The 21,484-nt window shown below is 34.7% G+C and overlaps 1 protein-coding gene across 1 annotated transcript in view; it reads left to right on the forward strand.

Moving 5' to 3' along the window:
* Nucleotides 1-9,201, forward strand: part of CCDC102B (coiled-coil domain containing 102B) — a 269,181-nt gene extending 259,980 nt beyond the window's left edge. Inside the window, exon 9 of the mRNA XM_040264340.1 lies at nucleotides 9,028-9,201. Within this exon, the coding sequence (XP_040120274.1) occupies nucleotides 9,028-9,037 (10 nt within the window). The 3' untranslated portion in view covers nucleotides 9,038-9,201. The remainder of the gene's footprint in view (nucleotides 1-9,027) is intronic.
* Nucleotides 9,202-21,484: the final 12,283 nt, after the last annotated feature.

Here is a 21,484-nt window from a genome sequence, read left to right on the forward strand (position 1 = left end):
AGTCAGAAAAGACAGAAACCATATGGTCGCACTTAGATAGGAATCTAAACAAACCAATGAAGCTCACAGATACAGAGAACAGACCGCTGGCTGACAGATTCTAAGGGTGAGGAAAGGGGTCAAATGGGTGAAGGGGGTCAAAAGGTGCAAACTTCCAATTATAAAATAAATAATCATGGGCCTGCAGTGTGCAGCATGGTGACTATGGTTAATAATTCTGCACACTTACTGCACACTTAAAGTTGCTAAGAAAATAGATCTTAAAAGTTCTCATCAAAAGAAACAAATTCTAACTATGTGCAGTTGTAGATGCTAACAAGATGTGTTGTGGCGATTACTTTACAATATATATGAATATTGAATCATGAGGTGTACACCTGAACTAGTATGTCAATTGTACCTTAATAACAAAAGGTTGTTGTAATTTTTTGATACTTACTTTATACTTAGAGCAATACATCTCAGTTTATACTACCTCATGACTGTTGTCTGATAGACAAATAGGGTTAATGACCACCACTTGAAGTGCAGAAGTAAGCTGTGAGGCAGAGTATTTAAATCCTTTCCTTCTAGAAATAGCAATAAACATTTAAGGAAAAGCAAAATTTATTTTGTACTAACTCTTATATTCCATACAAGAGAAAGCACAGTCAGTTTCTCTTCTAGATAAACTAAATTAACTAAATGGTTTTCTGAAGTATTATAATACTTCTAGGCATCTGTAATAGGAAAATGCATGCACATTTTAAAATCTCAAATATATGTAATTAATTACAGTTATAACTGAGAAAATAACAGCTACCGCTTACCATCTGCTCTGTATTGAGACATGAAGCAATGTCTTAATATAAATTAATGTTAATAATCTTTAAAACTTAAAAATATTTCAATGAATGCATATATGAAACATATTGTTTATTCTTCCTATGTTTTAGCTATGGTGGAGCAGAAGTCTCTGGGTCAGTCATCACTGAACACAATTAGATATATTTTTGGAAATCATGTTATAGGTTTTTTCCTTATTTTCTGTTGACAATGTATTTCACTAATTCTAAATGGATATCATCAAGACATAAGGTGAAAATATATTTTCCCTGTTCAGCTATTGTGATTTAACTGACCTTTGTCTTATTTAAGAACTGAAGAAGTGAGAGATGGAGACAGTCTAACAACCTGATCCTTCCTGTTGGGAAGTTTATCGTCTGGGATTACCTTTTTAAAGTTTATGTTCCTTAATTATTAATTTTGGCTTCCATTGGAACAACTTAAAATGGTCCCTTTCTACCGCTTATAAAAAAGCATATGCCATTGTTTTGTTAAAGTTTGTCTGTAGTGTCCTTCCTCCAAAATGTAAGCAGGTAAATAAACTCTGTAGAGATTACTTATATTCTATTGAAAACATCAGTCATAACACTGTTCTAGTTGTTTGACTGTGACTGGTGAATTTCTGGAATGTCTGTCTTCTGAAAAGCAGAAATACATTGTGTGGAAGAGGAAGTTATGTATGTCAATAACATTTTACAGTGCATTCTTTACGAATACTTATTTAAATACAGAATTATTTAAATTTTTAGCTACGCAAATTCAAGTGTATTTCCATTTCATTATTTTACTGCCCCTCAAACTTTATAATATTCATACATTATAAGGTATCTCAGTAAGTGTGTTGTTTGTAAGCTACCCTGTGGTGTCTTGTTATGGCAGCCTCAAAAGACTAAGACATGGTTGGAGCCTGATGTTAATCCATTTTAGCACCGGTGTACTTCAATTGATCCCCAGAGGATGAGATGTTTGGATGACCCAGTGGACATGAGTTAGAGCAAACTCCAGGAGACAGTGAAGGACAGGAAAGCCTAGAATGCTGCAGTCCATAGGGTCTCAAAGAGCTGGACCCAACTTAGTGACTGAACAACAACTTACAACTAAAGCATGATTTTGCTTGTAGGAACAGTGTTTCTGGCATCTCAAGTGCAAGTCTTAATGTGTATATCAAGGTTTCTCCAGTACAACCGGAAGGAACCTCAGCTTATCCCCAGAACAGTGAGATCTCTAAAGCTCTCAGCTCCTCAGTATCTGTTCTCTGCAGGACCTTCCAGAATCGAGTCTTGCACGTGGTCCACACAGGACTGTTAGAGGACCTAGGCCATATTCTATGCAGACGTTTGGAGTGTGTCTCTCTCCTCAAACCCCAGCCACTCCCACAGTCCCAGACTCTGCTCTGTGTCTCCTGCACTCACTGAGACCAGTATTCTCTGTTGGGCTCTATTTCTCTGTGCAGCATTTTGGAAAATGTTCCTCGTGAGACGTGCAGGTTTAGTGTAGGTCCCACTTCAAACACTTCCCTTCTAAAACTCACGGCATAATCCATTGCTTTCAAATGTCTTTTTATATATATTTTATACATTCTGTCCCATTTTTATAACTATTTACAGCAGTTGGGTAAGTTTGATACCAGCTATTTCATCTCGCTGAGAAACTATTAGTTCTTCACATATACTTCAGCCACTCCCAATAAATCAGAAAATTCAATTAAATCATTTATGTTCAAATTTTCTCCCCATCTTTCTGCTACTACTCTGGTCTAAATTATCATAAACTCTTCCCTGGATTCCTACACTAGCTTTCAAGTCATAGCTCCAGTTTCAGCACATATTTTAGAGAGTGGAATTCTAGAAATATAACATATTATGTCCCTCTCTGGGTGAAATTTTTCAGTAGCTTCTCATTAAACTTAAGAGTAAATATTTGAACTCCTTCCAGTACTTGGGACAACATAAGCCTTCTAAATGGTTTTCTATGCACATCTCTGTTTTTTCTTTATGTTTCAGCAATACTGATTTTTTAAAAAATTTATGCATCTCCAAAATTTAACCCACAGCTATACTTTTAGCAGCCTGATTTTTTTTTTTTAATGACCATGACATGTTCATTATTCTTCCCCTGACTTCTTTCTCCAATTTCAGGTGACAACTTAAGTGTTACTGTCTTGATGAGGCATTTCCTGATCCCACAGAACTTTACTCTTAATCCCCCAGCATCCTAATCTTTTAGCTCAAGCCACCTACCATAATGTGATTTCCCACTTATATACATGTGTATGCTTTTAATGTCTATATTTTCCATACGTAAGCATCATGAAGACAGGGATCGTGTCTTTGTTTTAATTACCACTCTGTGCCCAGTGATATTATATGGTATGTGGTACATAATAGGTGTTACAGAAACATTCACTGAATAATATTTAACTTCAGAAAGAAGGAAGTTTCAAAGTCAACATCTGGAGGTTTAATAATTAAAATTTTCAAAGAATCTTTAAGAATTGGAACTGGAAGAAATCAATAAGATTACTTATCCAACCACCATGCTGATTTAATAACCCCTTTGATAACATTACCTATACTTGAATCATTCCAGAATCAGGGACTATTTTACAAGGAATTATATTCTATTTTCTGACAATTCTTATTATTTTAAATTTACATAGTTTATTAAATTTTATATTATTTAAATTTACATAATTTAAGCCTTCTATTGAAATGTTCTACTTATAATCTTATGGCAAGTGGTCTCTCCCTTTTACAAAAGAATTCTGACAATGATACACACATTTTTTTCCTTTTACATTTCTTCTGAAATTAAACTAAAGTCATAATTAAAAATGAAAATTATTCTTAGATCTTACTGTGTTACAAAGTGACATTCCATTTTGGATGCTTTAACATTATTGGCATTCTTTGAGCTGTATGTTAGATCTGTTCATCACTGTGCATAGTTAATGATTCATATTTGCATACACCATAAGAAAGAAATTTTGAATGTGAGTCAAAATATAGACAAAAAAACAAATTTATGGAAGGAGAGACTTTTAGCTAACATTAACAAAGATATATGAAAAATTTAACTACAATGTTCACATCTGCCCATTATTGTCAAAAAAGAAATGAAAATCTTCGTGTGTATGTACGCATTACAGTAAACAGTAACTGTTTTGAATGAGAAGACTCATGTAACATAGAAAATCTACTTAACACACTTTAGCTCACTGTGTGTGCATGGTTTAGAAATGTATCTATAGTCTGTCTCACAGAATTGTAAAACGGTCAAATGAGAAAACACATTTGAAAGCATTTTTAGTTTTCAAGTGAAATGTTCTAATACTGCCCACTGTAATCATAAATAATTTTAAAGAACTGTTATATATATTTTAAAAATAAGTAAAATGAAAAACTAATCATAGACACAATTGTTTGCTTCTATATGCATGAAGCAATTTACAAAACAATTATTTTGTTACCATGGTCTCTGTTTCTGAATCATTTTTATCACCACTATTCTTTGGGATGTATTTGTTGGGTTTCCTGACAGAGTGACCCACTTTCTCCCAGCTCTTCTTTGAGACTATATTAGACCCTTCTAAAATTGTATTAACTTTTATGGGTCACTATATGAGTTATTGCTTCAGCACAGTGAGTTACATTTTCCAAACTGCTGCCAATGGGTCTTCATTAATCTGGGGAAATGGAAGTGTTTGGTGGCATAATTACATATTGTATCCTTTTAAGATTCTGGGTGAGTAAAAATAGAAACCATATATGATATAATGGTGTTTTAGCTATGATACTAAAATCTAATAGCACCCATCATTTACACATTCATATGTAAAATGCTGACATGAGAATATGTAAGCAGTTCTTTTCAAAATGCTATGGTAAGATTATACACTGATCGTGCTTTCTCTAAACATAGCAGTAGGAAATAAGACCTGTTTTTATAAAGTCATTAAGAAACCTAAGTATGTTTAGTGGTACAGATAAAACTCTCCATTAGCCAGAAACAACAGAGAAATGTAAAACAGCAGTGTAGCTGCAGGCAAGAGTGTGCCTGTCTATGGATTCAAATGTGGGCCGGGATGAATATGACTCAGTGTGGCAAGAACTAAATTCCCCCCTTATAGAGCGAAGGGAAGAAGGGAGAAAAGACATTCACGACACTTGAAGAATCTCCCAAATTTCTCATCATTATCAAAGCCTGTAAAAAGCCTGTACAAGAAAAAAGGAGAAAACACCTATTCTTATAGGTGAGTTTTATCAACTTTAAGAAACAGATAAAAACATTTTAGAGAAATTCAAAAGCACATTTCCTAACATATGTTATGAGACAGGAAATTATTAACACTTAAACTTGATAAAAATAGTATAAGAGAAGAGAATTACAGGTTTATGTATGATTAGGGGTGAAAAAAATTTTAAGTGATAATTTTGGCACATGGAACCTAGAAGTGTTATAAAATATTCATCATGACCATATGGTGTTTATCCTCAGAATTAAGAAAGGCTCTCTATCAAAAATGTATAAATATATTCTACCAATTCAACTCAGAAAATAGAATTATTATTATAAAAAATAATAAAACAATTTTAAAATGTTAACCCATATTCATGGTTAAAACTAAGAATATCTGAGAAGTTCCATTTTCTACTTAGAATTTCTACTTTAAAGATATCAAATATTATTATCTACAGGGAATCATTTAAACTCAGGAGTTCAGAAACAACCCAAAATAGCAAAAATAACCAGTAAATCTGCTATTCAAAGTTGTACCACAGTAGATGAATAAGCAAGAAGAAAGAAGCAATTGTGCTATTATATACAGACAAAACATATATCCAAGACAAGATACAGACTCATTATACAAAAAGTTAAATTTTCTTGATAAAAGTTCAATTAACTAAAGATAATAAAAAATTCCAATAACAGTTCAAAATCTATGAACAAAATATTTAAAATATGGCTCTGGACAAACCAAAACAATGGATAACATGTTATGATAAGAATGTCATTTCTCTCCAGACTAATCTTTAAGTTCATGTATTTCCAATCAGAACATCAACAGAAATCCGCATGGAATTTATCAAATTGTATTGATATTCACATAGGGAGTAAAGAAAGTAGTTTCAAAAATAGGTATGCTATTTCTGAAACAAAAAAAAGGAAAGTGCCTTCAATCATTATCAGATATTGATAATCATTTAGAACTATGATAATTAAGGTAATGGATGTTGGCTTCATAGATCACAAGCCATGTTCTGACCTTGTGGAAAACTGCACAGCAAGCAAGTAGAATGTGTTCAACTTGTTCATAAACACCCCTGAACAGTATTTCCTATTAAAATCAAATATATTATAAGAATGTCCACAACATTTTCCAACGAACATTTCTTTTAGCTATTTTAGAAATCACAAATTTAAAAACAAGGCCAGGTGGTGAGATTATGTCTTCTTACAATTTATATTACTTTAAAAATGAACTAATACAGTGAACATAACTAAACACCAAGTCTTTTTTTTCCCCTCTGTGACTGTAATGTTTTTGCTATTTTGATAAACAGTTATCCACACATATATGTCATAGATAAATAGATGGATTGGTGGATGGACAAACAGAAGGAAAAAGAAAGAAAGATAATTCCATTATTTCAAGAATATTCTTTGTCTTGCTCATTGCTTTATACCAAACACTTAGAACAATGTCTGGAACATTTCACATGTGTAAGAAATATTTTCTTTAATATAAAAATACTAATTTACCATTAAATAAATCTTATATACTTAACTGCATTCCCTTTATTTAAAAACACTATCATGGCAGCTGGATTAGATAATTTTGTGCTGAAATTTCATAAAAGAGGTCATATTGTGTATTTCACATTTGCAAAAGGTAATTTTTTTGGTGGCGAAACTGAGTAAGACATTTTAGAGAGTAGAAATAAGGAAATGTTACCTCAGTGTTGGTTTACCAGTTTTTCTAGACTTGTAACTTAACAGATACTTGAAACCTACACTATTCAGATTGAAAATGTAATAGTATATAAGACCTATAGAAATAGAAGCACAATTTCTGTTCTTTTATTTCTGAGTTCAGAATCCAAATGCTGATGTGAGTAAAGCCTTGTATTTAAGTTTTGAAGGTAAAGTGAATATTGTGATAGGAAAGCTTTGACATTTTAAAAGATGGAATTCCAAGACAGCAAACAAAGATTCTAATCTTCCTTGGCCATGTGTGTTTCCACACAAATGCTTGCATTATTTACAAGAACATGAGCGGGTAATCATCTCACTTACTTATTTGCATTTAATATTGATTGATATTGTTTCTAAATAGATTTTCTTCATCATTCTCTTATTTTGATTTAGAGATGACAAACTTAAATGTGAATGAATGAATCTGCTCTTTTCTATATAATCTGTATATCTCTAAATCTTTTGTTTCCATGAATGAGAAGTTATAAAATATGAAATCATCCTGTGACTGTTTATTTCTTCATGGTACAGTGAGAAAAGGAAATTAAAGCTAAATTCCATCAACCTCATGAATGAATAACTACATTGTACATTAAATCTTATCTTGTATTTCATAGTATAGCTAAGAAACTCACATTCACACTTCAGTGGAGCTATGCGTTTAAGAGCATTTTTAAAGCAGCTACCTGAAACAATTTTAAATGTTCTGTTTTCAGACATACAGAAATATACACACACATGTGGTCATTTCTTCTATTCTTTTAATATATTTGTTTTCTCTTTCTGATTTACTTCATTCTGTATGACCTGAATGTAAGGTCACACATTATAAAACACAGGGAGAACACTCTTTGATATGAATCACAGCAAAATCCTTTTTGACCCACCCCCTAGAATAGTGAAAATAAAAACAAAAATAAACAGGACCTAATTAAACAAAAGCTTTTGCACAGTCAAGGAAACCATAAACAAGATGAAAAGACAACCCTTGGAGTGGGAGAAAATATTTGCAAACTTCGGTTCAGTTGCTCAGTCATGTGACTCTTTGTGACCCCTTGGACTGCAGCACACCAGGCTTCCATGTCCACCAAATTTTGGAGCTTGCTCAAACTCTTGTCCATCAACTCGGTGATGCCATCCAACCATTTCATCCTCTGCCATCCCCTTCTCCTCCTGTCTTCAATATTTCCCAACATAAGGGTCTTTAAGGAGTCAGTTCTTCACATCACGTGGCCAGAGTATTGGAGTTTCAGCTTCAACATCAGCCCCTCCAAAGAATATTCAGGACTGATTTCCTTTAGGGTAGACTGGTTGGATCTCCTTGTATTCCAAGGGACTCTAGAGAGTCTTCTCCAACATTACAGTTCAAAAGCATCAATTCTTCAGCGCTCAGCTTTCTTTATAGACTAACTCTCACATCCATACATGACTACTGGAAAAAGCATAACTGACTAGATGGACCTTTGTTGGCAAAGTAATGTCTCTGCTTTTTAATATGCTGACTAGGTTGGTCATAACTTTTCTTCCAAGGAGTAAGCATCTTTTAGTTTCATGGCTGCAATCACAATCATATCTCCAAAGATATACAGATGACCAGTAAACACATGAAAAGATGCTCAAAATCACTAATTATGAGAGAAATGTAAATCAAAACTACAATGAGGTATTACCTCACAACAGTTACAATGTCCATAATCAAGAAATTTACAAACAATAAGTGCTGGAAAGGGTGTGGAGAAAAGGGAACCCTCTTGCACTGTTGGTGGGAATGTACATTGATACAGCCACTATGAAGACCAGCATAGAGACTCCTTAAAAAACTAAAACTACCATATGATCCAGCAATCCCACTAATGGACATATACCCTGAGAAAAGCATAACTCAAAAAGACACGTGTATCCCAGTGTTCATTGCAGTACTGTTTATAATAGCCAGGATATACTTTTAAGATACAATAGCATAACTTGGTGAAAAGAATTGAAGGATTTGAGGCAGGTAAAAGATAAGGATTTAAACAAAAGATCTTTATATACATAATTAGTATGTAGCTTATTTCTATAGATGGATTAATTTATCATTCATATTTTTGGTCTACTATGGTATTCCCATTCCTCATTTTTATAATATCTTAGTTCACTGATATATTTTTGCATAGAAATATGCTTCAGAATGTGAAAGCATGGCATTTGATCTAAGGAAATATCTCCCCCTTTTTGTACCCATAGTGACTTCTAAAGACAAGAGAAATGGCCTTGAATTCAAGGGTAAGTGTCTAACTCTTCACAATAACCAGATTAAGCTAACTAAAAATTATGCAGAATATGGGACAATAGATTCTATGTTGTTCTTCAATTCTAATATAAGCCATTGGCACCTAAATATTTTCTATCATCCTTTAAGGCATCTAGAATGTATATTGTTAAATTGCAATCTATTATACAATATTTGTGAACATCTTTTTGGTACATTTTTGTCTTTAAAATTAAGCTGAAACTCTGTACATTCTAATTTCATTTTTTTTAATAAATTCCATATGTTTTACTTTGAAAATGCCCTTTATGTGTAGACTTCCACTTCCTTGTTTAAATGTTTTACATAAGGTATTTTCTTCCTTCCATAGCTACATGCTAAATAACTTTAATTATAATTTTAAAAATGTTTCTATTGAAATTGTCTGATTTGGAGAAAATGCAGATCATGTCAATGAGCTATACTATTTCTGCTGAATTTTACATTTTAAATAATTTCCATTGTTGGTGTATTTTTCATGATTTAAGATTTAACTTTGACATTGATACTGCACAAATTTGTATTTGAGTTTTATATCATCAATTGGCACCTCAGAGTTGATGCCTAAGAAACTGAGTGGTAGAGTCACACAGCTCTTCAAGATTTACAATATTATCTTATTATTATTGCCACGTCTGTCAAGAATACTATAGAACTCTGGCTGTAAAACTTGCTTACACATCCAAATGTGAAGACAAAAATATTGATTCAATCACAGATAATTTTCTAGTAGCACAGTTGATGTTCCATGTTTACTTCTGGTTATTAAATTTTGATGATTAATCATCTCTATGACATATGCAATCGACAACCTCAAATAGCAAAAATTAATGATGACACGTCATTTCAACTTTTAAGAACACGTCTTCTGCTTTTAGAAATTCCCATTTTGAAAAGAGATTAAGTAAAAAGGAAGTAGTTTAAGTTATTTGGATTGGTTTGCATGTGTGTAAGCAGGAAGTTGACAGAATTTGCATTTTTTAACTGTAAGCAGAAAAATCTCAGAGACCCATACAAATCTGAATTTCCCCTTTGGTTGAAAATAATACCAAGCTCATAAATGCCAGCTGATTTCTGATAGAACTCCCACAAAATTGTATTTTATTGTATTTGTTACTTTTTATCTCTTTATGGAAAATAAGGTCAGTCAAATTGCTATAATATTCATGCCTCGTTTATCTATTTGCAATAGAATTGCTAGTGCAGAAATAAAGAACAAGATATGATTCTGGGAGGGAGAGAAGGAAAGAAGATTAGCTAAATTGCTTTTAACTCCTCTAAGATAGTTAAGAATTAAAATTAACTTACACTACCAAATCTTCTGCTTATACCTCATTTCATTATGTTAGCTTTATTTACTAAATTTATTAAATCTATTACCTTTGGGTATATAAAGATAAATGTCTCATCTATTTAAGTCATATAATCAAATATTAATTCTGGCCACAGAATTTAAATTTTAAGTTTTTGCCATAGAATCTAAAATTTAGTGTGTATTTTTATTAAATTAAAAATATTAAATTTAAAAACCTGAAATGTAGACTTAGCATTAATAAAATTTTCAGATGTAATTTCATGGGCTCATGAATTCCCACAAATATTTTCATTGAGGGGCCAATGGTATGTGGTGGATTTTATTAGCACTATATTTACAGATCTAGTGACTGCAGCCATGAAATTAAAAGGCGCTTTCTCCTTGGAAGAAAAGTTATGACCGAACTAGATAGCATATTCAAAAGCAAAGACATTACTTTGCCAACTAAGGTCCGTCTAGTCTAGGCTATGGTTTTCCCTGTGGTCATGTATGGATGTGAGAGTTGGACTGTGAAGAAGGCTGAGCGCTAAAGAATTGATGCTTTTGAACTGTGGTGTTGGAGAAGACTCCTGAGAGCCCTTTGGACTGCAAGGAGATCCAACCAGTCCATTCTGAAGGAGATCAGCCCTAGGATTTCTTTGGAAGGAATGATGCTGAAACTCCAGTACTTTGGCCACCTCATGGGAAGAGTTGACTCATTGGAAAAGACTGATGCTGGGAGGGATTAGGGGCAGGAGGAGAAGGGGACGACAGAGGATGAGATGGCTGGATGGCATCACTGACTTGATGGCCGTGAGTCTGAGTGAACTCTGGGAGTTGGTGATGGACAGGGAGGCCTGGCGTGCTGCGATTCATGGGGTCGCAAAGAGTCGGACACGACTGAGCAACTGAACTGAACTGAACTGAATAAACATTGGTTAGGATACTAAGAGACTTTATAATACTAGTATATTAAAACTTGTAATGGCCAACTGATATTTTTAATTCCTGAAATTCTTTCATAACTAGTCATATATTAGAGAAACTTATTTGGACAGGGGCTTAAATGTAAAATACGTGTAGATACTTGCTTGTTATAAAAATATATATTATACTGTTAGTAATATCAACAAATAGAATTATTGAGAAAGTTTCAAACTTTGCTAGATTTTCATTGAATCATATGAAGTATTTGAGAGCCTGAAACTATTATTTAATTAGAGAATAACTGTGTCAGGGAAATATAAGTGGGAATGAAATGATCCACCCTGTGAAAATCCATCCTTGCCTTTATGTCTTCTCTTCATATATATGTATATATCTGTGAGTTACCACTTCTGCAGTATATTGGTTTAGACCAGTGTCCTCCCTTGACCTTTATCAGAGATGAGGGTCTTCACCATCCTTAGCCCACACCACACAGTCTCCACATGGAGCCATCAGCATTTCTGCAGGTTCACACTTCTCCAGAGGCAACCTGCACCCACCCACCTCACTTTTGATTTCTCAGAGTGTATGGATTATTTATTTTCAATGTCCCTATTATTTAGTTTTATTGAAGTAGAGTTGCCTTATACTATTACTGTTAGTTTCAGGGGGTATAGCAGTGACTTTTTAAAAATAGATTATAAGGTTATTATGAAATACTGGCTATATTCCTTGTGCTATGTATTATATACTTGTATCTTAATTTATACCTAGTAGTTTGTACCTCTTAATCCCCTTCACCTATCTTGTCAACTCTTTACACTCATTTTCATCTCTGGTAACTACTAGTTTGTTCTCTGTGAGTCTGTTTCTGTTATGTTTATTTGTATTATGTTTTAGATTCCACATATAAGTGAAAATACACTGCATTTGTCTTTCTCTGTTTGACTTCCTTCACTAAGCATAGTACCCTCCAGGTTCATCTATGTGGTCATAAATGGCAAGGTGTCATTCTCTTTTGTGGTTGAGTAATACATGTGTGTGTGTGTTTCACATCTTTACCACTCATCTGTTGACAGACACTTAGGTTGTTTCCATATCTTGACCATGGCAAACAATACCACTATGAATGTCAGGGCATATATATCTTTTTGAATTATTGTTTTCATTTTCTCTGGATAGATACCCAGGAGTGGAATTGCTGGATTACCAAGGAAATGCAAATCAAAACCACAATGATACAGCACCTCATTGCTGTCAGAATGCCTGCTTTCAAAAAGACAAGAAATAATAAGCATTGGCGATGATGTGGAGAAAAGGAAACTTAGTGCTGTTGCTGGGAATGTAATTGGTGAAGCCACCATGGAAAACAGTATGCAGGTTCCTCAAAAAATTAAAAATAGGACTACTTTTGCTTTTTAAAATACAAATTTTTACATACCAATACCCTACCCTGTATTCCTTATTCCAGAATCATGTAAAAGTTTTTCCTCTTTCAAACAAATTTATCCCATTTACTCTGATCTTATTTTCCCTAGTTCATCTGGAATCTAAATTTGGCCATGAAGCTTATTTTTTCTTGTCACAGATTTTCTGACTTTGTACAAGCTTCTTTGATGCTGCCTATCAAATATATACTTAACTTTTTGAGTGATTTCACCTTCTACAATTCCATTTTTAACTTCCTTTCTTGCAGATTCCTTGGGCTGAATATTCTCTAGTTACTAATAACTATGTCCATTTCCTCAATTTACCATTTATATTAACTTAATACATGTTTCTATAAGGCATCCTATATGCTGAGCATTGCTTTAATCAGTATTGTATTTTTAATACAATATTATATTTTAAGCATGTGTACTATATGTGTGTAACTGAATCCATCTGTTCTTAAATACCATGCAAAATTGTTTTTGATTATGAAAGCATATTTTTGCATTCCAGAAAACCTCAGAAAATAGAAAAAACATGTAATAACAAAAGTTATTCACAATCTCAAAAGTCAGAAATACTAACATTTTGCTCAATTTTGTATAGTTTTGCAAGTGTCTATGTGAATGCATAGGTTCATTTTGTGTATTTATAATGTGTGTATGTATTTGGATGTTCCTAAGAGCTAAGAATTGCATATTTACTCTGTTATGCATTGTTCTAAGTAGAATTCTGTGTAGAAGTACTGATGCTGAAGCTGAAGCTGCAATACTTTGGCCACCTGATGTGAAGAACTGACTCATTTGGAAAGACCCTGATGCTGGGAAAGACTGAGGGCAGGAGAAGAGGATGACAGAGAATGAGATGATTAGATAACATCATTGACTCAAAGGACATGAATTTGAGCAAACTCCAGGAAATAGTGAGAGACAGGGAAACCTGCTGTGCTGCAGTCCTTGGGGTTACAAAAAGTCGGACACAACTTGGCAAATGAACAAGTAGAATTCAGCCATCTAATCTCAATATCAACTGTGTATTTATTTCCCCCATTTCAAAAAGGATGAAACTGAGGAAAAGAGAGCTTAAATAATTTGCTTATTAAGTGACAAATCTGGGATTCACATTCAGGCAGCCAGACTCTGGAGTCCATACTCATGTATAGAATGTCTGTTCTATACAACCTCTCTCTGGACACACACAAACACTCTCAGACTTATGCATATACTAAATATATATCTATATGCTAGCTACATGATTATATAATATACCACAATTATATCTATGCAGATTTGACCCTTTTATCCAAAATTATTTTTAAATATTTTGCTATTTAAAATTACTAAAGCACCATTTTTAGATTATAATATTCTACGATATGGATGTGAGAGTTGGACTGTGAAGAAAGCTGAGCGCCAAAGAATTGATGCTTTTGAACTGTGGTGTTGGAGCAGACTCTTGAGAGTCCTTTGGACTGCAAGGAGATCCAACCAGTCCATTCTAAAGGAGATCAGTCCTGGGTGTTCTTTGGAAGGACTGATGCTAAAGCTGAAACTCCAATACTTCGCCACCTCATGTGAAGAGTTGACTCACTGGAAGAGACTCTGATGCTGGGAGGGATTGGGGGCAGGAGGAAAAGGGGACAATAGAGAACGAAATGGCTAGATGGCATCACCAACTCAATGGACATGAGTTTGAGTGAACTCCAGGAGTTGGTGATGGACAGGGAGGCTTGGCATGCTGCAATTCATGGGGTCGCAAAGAGTCGGACACAACTGAGCGACTGAACTGAACTCAACTGAAGGTATGAATGTGCTTCCCTGGTGGTAAGAATATATTATTGGAAGTTATTCTATTGTTAAACATTTTTTCTTTCAAATATGTAAATATTGTCCATGTCATTGCAATAAACATCTATGCATATAAATTTCTGTTCTAATTTTTCATTATTAACTTAAGAATACTCTGGGGACAGAGGAGACAGACACAGTCACTGATGTTTGGGTGTTTTAGTGAGTCAGTGTGGGGAAGTTTGTGGGGGGTTGGCAGAAAGAGAGAAAAAAATAGATGCAAATATGAGTAAGATCCCATACTATTTGAGCGCTGGACAGGAGCTATCAGCATACTGTATAGACAATAGTGAGAGAGGAGAAGCTAGCTGATGGTTTATCTTATTTGTACTAACATGAAAATATCATGGCTAAGAACTATAGTTTGGCTAGGGAATCTAAACGGCTTCTAATAATTCCTCCTGGGTTATCTTGGGAAAGGAAAAATGACCATCCATATGAAAAATTTGATGAATGTAGGCTATTCATTTGATTAATCCTAGCCTCACTGCTGATTTTGTTGTCTTCCATGAATCACTTGGCTCCACTGAAGGCCAAGTCTAGATGGATTAGGTATTATCCAACCTCTCTTGCTTTTAATACAGTGATTTTCTTTGCTTTCATTTCTATGGTTGGGTTTTTGTAAAACAGTCTATTGCTTTTCATGTTTAAATCTTTTCAACACCATGGATAGTTTATGTATTTGTGGTCTTATTCCAAATGATCACTGAAGTAAGACAGTTGGGGGTGAGCAGAGCTTGAGGCCAGCCTGTTTTTGTGGCTCACCGAAGGCATCTTTACTTCTTCCCAGGCATTGCCTCAGGGCCAACTGGCCTTGTAGTGATCTACTTACATAATCCTGATTTAATTTTTCTTATGGGAAATGATGCAAGTTCAGGAGCTCTACACCCTTGTATTGAAATAATTATTTTCAAATTCCCCAAGAGTGGTTTTCCAATTCAAGGGAAGTAAAACATCCATCCCAAGACTAATAAAATGTCCACCACTAAAAAGTGTTTTGAAAAGCAATGTTTAATTTTTTTCTTTGTAGGATTCTTTTTTGTAAAGGAAAAGGATGTTTATGTTCAGAGTGATGAAGCAAGAAACTATTCTGGTTTCTTACAGACTAAGCGGAAAGAGGAAATGATGCTTCATCTACTTCCTTAAGTCTGTGTGACTGCAGTTAGACCTTCTGGTAGCTTTTTATTATGGGTGAGAGTCTGCTCAGTGTGTTTTAATTTCTTCAGAAGACAAGCTCCCATCTGTAAGGAAATTACACTCTGCCATGACTGAGCGTACAGAAATTATTTTTCAGGGAGGCAGAGAAAAATAGAGAACAACAGAACTATAAAAAGTAAAGAATTCAAGTAATCTGGATCAAACCAAAGGAAAGAATATCTTGTGGATGTCCCTTGGAACACAGGACATTGTTAATCTTTATAAAACTCACCTGCTCCACCTTACAGAATCAGCCTTACTACACTGATTCCTTTCCTAGTTTTATTTTCTTTATGCAAAATATATAGCCTTAACATTGAGAGAGGCAATTCCTAGACAGGTTGATAAGAAGTCCAGGAGTCCCCAAGGAGAGAGGGGTCTGGGGTTCTCAAGGAGGAGACAGAGGTCTGGAATTCCCAAGGAGGAGGAATGAAAACATTTTTTTTTTCTCTCTACATTCCTTAGTGTTAGTCACATAAAACAATTTTTGTTTTGTTTTGTTTTGTTTTTCCTTTACGCCTGGAACTGATGACTACACAACAAACAACTCGTTTAAACTCCCTACTAGGTATTATATAACAACAGTGTATGCTGCTTGAGGACAGTTTTCTCCTTCCTGAAAACCTTCTGACTAATCCTGATATCTTAGAATGTAAATTATGGGAGTCTGGTAGGATCTTTCTATTGTTAAATTCTAATCCTGTTACTCTGAAATGTAAATTATGGGAGTGGGTCTGGTAAAATTTTCACAAACTTGAGACATTCTTTTGATTTATTGTAATAACTAATTAAAAAGTATATAATTCCCTTGCTAAAGACTAGAGAGAGGGGCACTCTCCTCCCTCTTCTGATGTCTATGTCAGAAGCTTTCTCTGCCCCTTTTCACTGTAATAAAACTGCCACACAAGAACCCTGCGTGGACAAACCTGGTCTCTGGTCCCAAAGCTAAATTTTCTTCTTCGGAGATCATGAATCTGTTCACCATAAACTATCAACATCAAACAAACTTAAATATTTCTTGTATCAAAAGATACTTTAAAAAAAAATCCAGATTTTATTGAGATCTAACTGATATGTAATATTGTGGAATTTTAAGGTGTGCAATGTGAATGATTTGATACACATGTATGCTGTGAAATGATTACTGCAAAAAGGTTAGTTGAACATTTCCATCACCTCACATAATTACCTTTTCTGCATGTGTGTTGGAAACCCTTAAGGTCTAGTTAATGGACCGAGCGACCCCACTACTGGGTACCCTGAGAAAATCACAATCCAAAAAGACAGCACTTATAGCTTATAGCAGTACTATTTACAATAGCCAGTACACGGAAGCAACCTAGATGTCCATCTACAAATGAATAGATAAAGAAGCTGTAGCACATATATACAATGGACTCTTAGCCTTAAAAAGGAATGAATTTGAGTCAGTTGAAGTGAGGTGCATAAACCTAGAGACTGTTTTACAGAGTGAAGTTAAGTCAGAAAGAGAAAAACAAATATCATACATGGCTCAGGCAGTAAAGACTCTGCCTGCAGTGCAGGAGACCCAAGTTCAATCCCTGGGTTGGAAAGAGCCCCTGGAGAAAGAAATAGCAACCTACTCCAGTATTCTTGCCTGGGAAATCCCATGGACAGAGTCTAAGCCTGGTGGGCTACAGTCCATGGGGGTCTCAAACAGTTGGACACAAATGAGTGACTAACACATACACAGAATCTAGAAAAATGGTACTGATGAACCTATTTGCAGGGCAGGAAAAGAGACACAAATGTAGAGAACAAAATTATGGACACAGTGGGGGAAGAAGAGAGTGGGACAAATTGAAAGAGTAGGGTTGACATACATACACTACCATGTGTGAAATAGCTAGGTAATGGGGAGCAGCTGTATAACACGGAGAGCTCAGCTCAGTGCTCTGTAACAACCTAGAGGGGTGGGATGGGGGTAAACGGGAGACACAAGAGGGAGGGGACACACGTACATGTAGCTGATTCACGTTGTGTAGCAGAAACTAACACAACATTGTAAAGCAATCATCCTCCAATTAAAAAAAGATCTTAGTGTTCAAAACACTCTAGTGACAATATGAGTAGTGTTTTCTTCAATCTAAAGTGAAACTTAGTAAATAAATAAAAGCGAATTGATAAAGCATTAGTATCATTAAAAATAAATCATTTTTCCTTTTTTTCATGCTTTTGTTTCTATCCTGGGGGGTGGGGAAGACCAGCTAGCACAAATTATCAATATATTCCATCCCATTTTCTTTCTTCTTTCATTCCTGAAAATACGTTCAACAGCTCCACCTCCGTTTCTGCCTTAATATGCTCAGCCTGCTGTAACGATGATCATGGACTGGGCGGCTCATAAACAATAACAAAATGTGATTTTGTCACAGTTCTGGAAGATAGAAGTCAAAATGAAGGTGCCCACGTGGTCAGGGGAAGGCAGACTTCTTTGTCTCCTCATGGGTTGAGATGGGGCTGGAAGCAATGTGGGGTCTCTCTTAAGAGGGCAGTGATCCCACTCATGTGGAGAAGGAAATGGCAATCCACTCCAGTATTCTTGCTTGGAGAATCCCATGGACAGAGGAGCCTGGTGGGCTACAGTCCATAGAGTTACAAAACATCTGGACACAACTGAGTGACTAAGCAACAATCCCACACGTGTGGGTTCCACTCTCCTGCCCCAATCACCTCCCAAAGGCCCCACCTCCTAATACATCACGCTGGGCATTAGAATTCCATCATGTGAGTTTTTGGGGGCCACAAACATTCAGACCATAGCAACATCCTCCCTAAATCTAACATTTCTTATTCTACTTTCTTACCTCTCAGGACCAGCATTAAACTGAGCAGTTTCAAAGAAACTGCACGATGCCAATTAAAGTTTAAGTTCAATAGACCTGTCATTTGAGATCCAAAATAGAGAGATCTAAGGAATTCCTGCAGTGTTCTGACACCACCGCTTCTGCTCTGACCTATCTCTTCTCGCCACACGACTAGAACTCACAGCATCTCTGTCTCAGGGTCCGAGGCCCATCTTCTGACTAACAGCTTTACTCCTGCCTGGATGATGTATTCAGAAGCACAAGCAGGCTGTTTAAATGTATGCATAAGATTATGTTTTGTTCTGACACGTGATTTTGAGAGAGCTAAAATCCAAAGTTAGATATATCTATCTGCAAAATAGACAATTATAAGTTAATCTAAAATTCAGCATGTCCTCCAGGGTACTTGTGCCATATTCTGTGTTGGAGAATGTTTTCTAGATGAGACACTAGCTGTTTCCGTGAGCACATACATGCTAAAGCTACAGCAAAATTTGATATTGACTCATGAAGGCAATAAAGAAATTATATTTGTCTACTTCATTATTAATGTTTTGGCTTAAGTGAGTTAACATTTTTCTTTTGTTTTAGATGATGCCTTTGGGTGTAAGACTGTTGTTCTGCAAAGTTTAAATGTAGAATAGAAAAGGGACTTCCCTCATGGTCCAATGATTAAGACTCTACTCTTTCAATGCAAGGGCTCAAGTTTGACCCCTGGTTGAGAAACTAAGATCTTGCGTGCTGTGTGGCACAGCCAAAAAAAAAAAAAAAAAAAGTAGAATAGGAAAGCTTAAATATTGTCCATTTTGTGGTTGTTACCTTGGTTCTGTTAGTGCTCCTCCTCTATGGAATTGTTACCTTTACAACCTCACTATTTGTAGATCACAAGTGTCAACTAATATTATTCTATGCAGATTTCCTCTTTTCAGATAAGCTAAGAATTCAGGTGAAGTTATGTTCAATAACTTGCTGAGAGTTTTTCTGTGTGTTTAATGATTTACACTGGGATTGAACCCAGGTCTCCCTCATTGCAGGCAGATTCTTTACCATTTGAGCTACCAGGGAAGCCCCCTTCACTTATGTTCAATAATTTGTTGAGAGTTTTTCTGTGTGTTTAATGATTTATATTAGGGTCTCAATAATTAACTTATTGTTATTGTTTTATTTCACTTTCTTAATATTTTATGAAGGGTACCATGGATCTAGCATATTGAATTATTTTAATCATCTTATTCTGCTTGGAAAAGCAGATGTTTTATCTTGTATCATGTGGCATAACACATTTATATAACATTTAAAAGATTTATAAGCCTGTTTATATATTACTTTGAAAGCAGAGTACAGTTGACTCAGTATTTGACTATATGTATGTTGCTTAACCAATAGACAATCATGGCTTCCATTAGATCTGCCTTCCCTTAGATCACTGAGCTTTGAGATGACCCAAAAGGTTTTTCTGGAAATTGTTTCCAGCTACACATGCCAAATACAAGTATAAAGCTCACTTTATACTTATAAATATTCTACTAGAATTCACACAAAAATTTATTTATATGTCAAGACCTGGGAACAAGGATTCATACTAAGAATTCACCTAATGACCAAGTTAGTACTTTGTATGCTTTTCATACCTGCTATAGGTATGAAATGCCTGTGCAGCAAGGTGATCTCATTATATAAAAAGACCTCTTTGCAACAGGCTTTGAAAATAGCCACCCTTATTTAATTCCTTCTGTGTGCTGCCCACTGAACTCAGTAGGTTTCATGGAATAAGGTTATTGTCTATTATGTTATGGAGACAAATAAATCAAGGTTCACAAATGTTCTGGAACTGTCCAGCTACAGAACACTGGGCTGGACTTCCAAGTCCATGTCTTCCAGACCCCATGGCTCATTTTCCATCCACGTTGTTGCACTATAACTCTGGGTCCAGTACAAAGACCCCACCACATGAGGAAGAATAGAGGGAAACCTGATGCTGTTTTTTTTTTTTTTTTTTTAATGAGAGGTATCCCTGTGACACTGTAGCCACTGAATCAAAAATTCTACTTTGATTCAGAATATTTTCTAACTAATGAAAACAGTCTGTCATAGATATGACCCTCCATTAAAATTAGACTCAGCTTCTCACCTATGATTTTGTTTTTGTATCTTGCTTTTAAACCAAAAAAAATTACATTTAATAAACATATAAAAATGTATACAGCCTTTATTTCAACATTAAAATTTCAAGCCAGAAAAACATTAGGTAATGCTAACTGTTAAAATATAAACAACATGGAATTCAGGTTTGTGACTAGTAATTTTAATAAATGGCATTTTATCATCCTTTACATGGTTAATCCTTGGTGTTTTGCATTAATTTATATCAAATTTTTATTTTTAGACATTTCACATTCTATATTACTTTTACATAGGATCTATTTAAAAGCATAAAGTTTCATAAGGGAAGTTACATTAAGTAAATGGAGATTTCCTTAATAAAACAGCAACAAATTATATTCAGTTTAAGTTTTTTCTTATAAAAAAGATTTTGGAAATCAATGTATTTTTTGGCATGGAAGTTTTCAATTCATATTGATAAAACTTAAGAATAACTTTATTAGTTATGGCACTATTGGGCACATTTTTTTAAGGACCATAAACCAAAGATTGGCTTGCTTATTCAAAATTTGATCAGCTGACACTTTTTTCTTCAGTAGTATAATACCAAAATGTAGATCAACATTCTTTCCCATTGGCCAGAAATAAATCCTCTCTTCCCCATAGCAAGGAGTTACGTGCTCTTTTTGATAACATTAAATCCCTCTAAATGTTACCATCACTCTTATACACATTTAAAAAAATAAAAAAACAACTAACCTTGAAA

Source organism: Oryx dammah, unplaced genomic scaffold, assembly GCF_014754425.2.
Source record: "Oryx dammah isolate SB20612 unplaced genomic scaffold, SCBI_Odam_1.1 HiC_scaffold_22, whole genome shotgun sequence".
NCBI classification, from domain to species: domain Eukaryota; kingdom Metazoa; phylum Chordata; class Mammalia; order Artiodactyla; family Bovidae; genus Oryx; species Oryx dammah.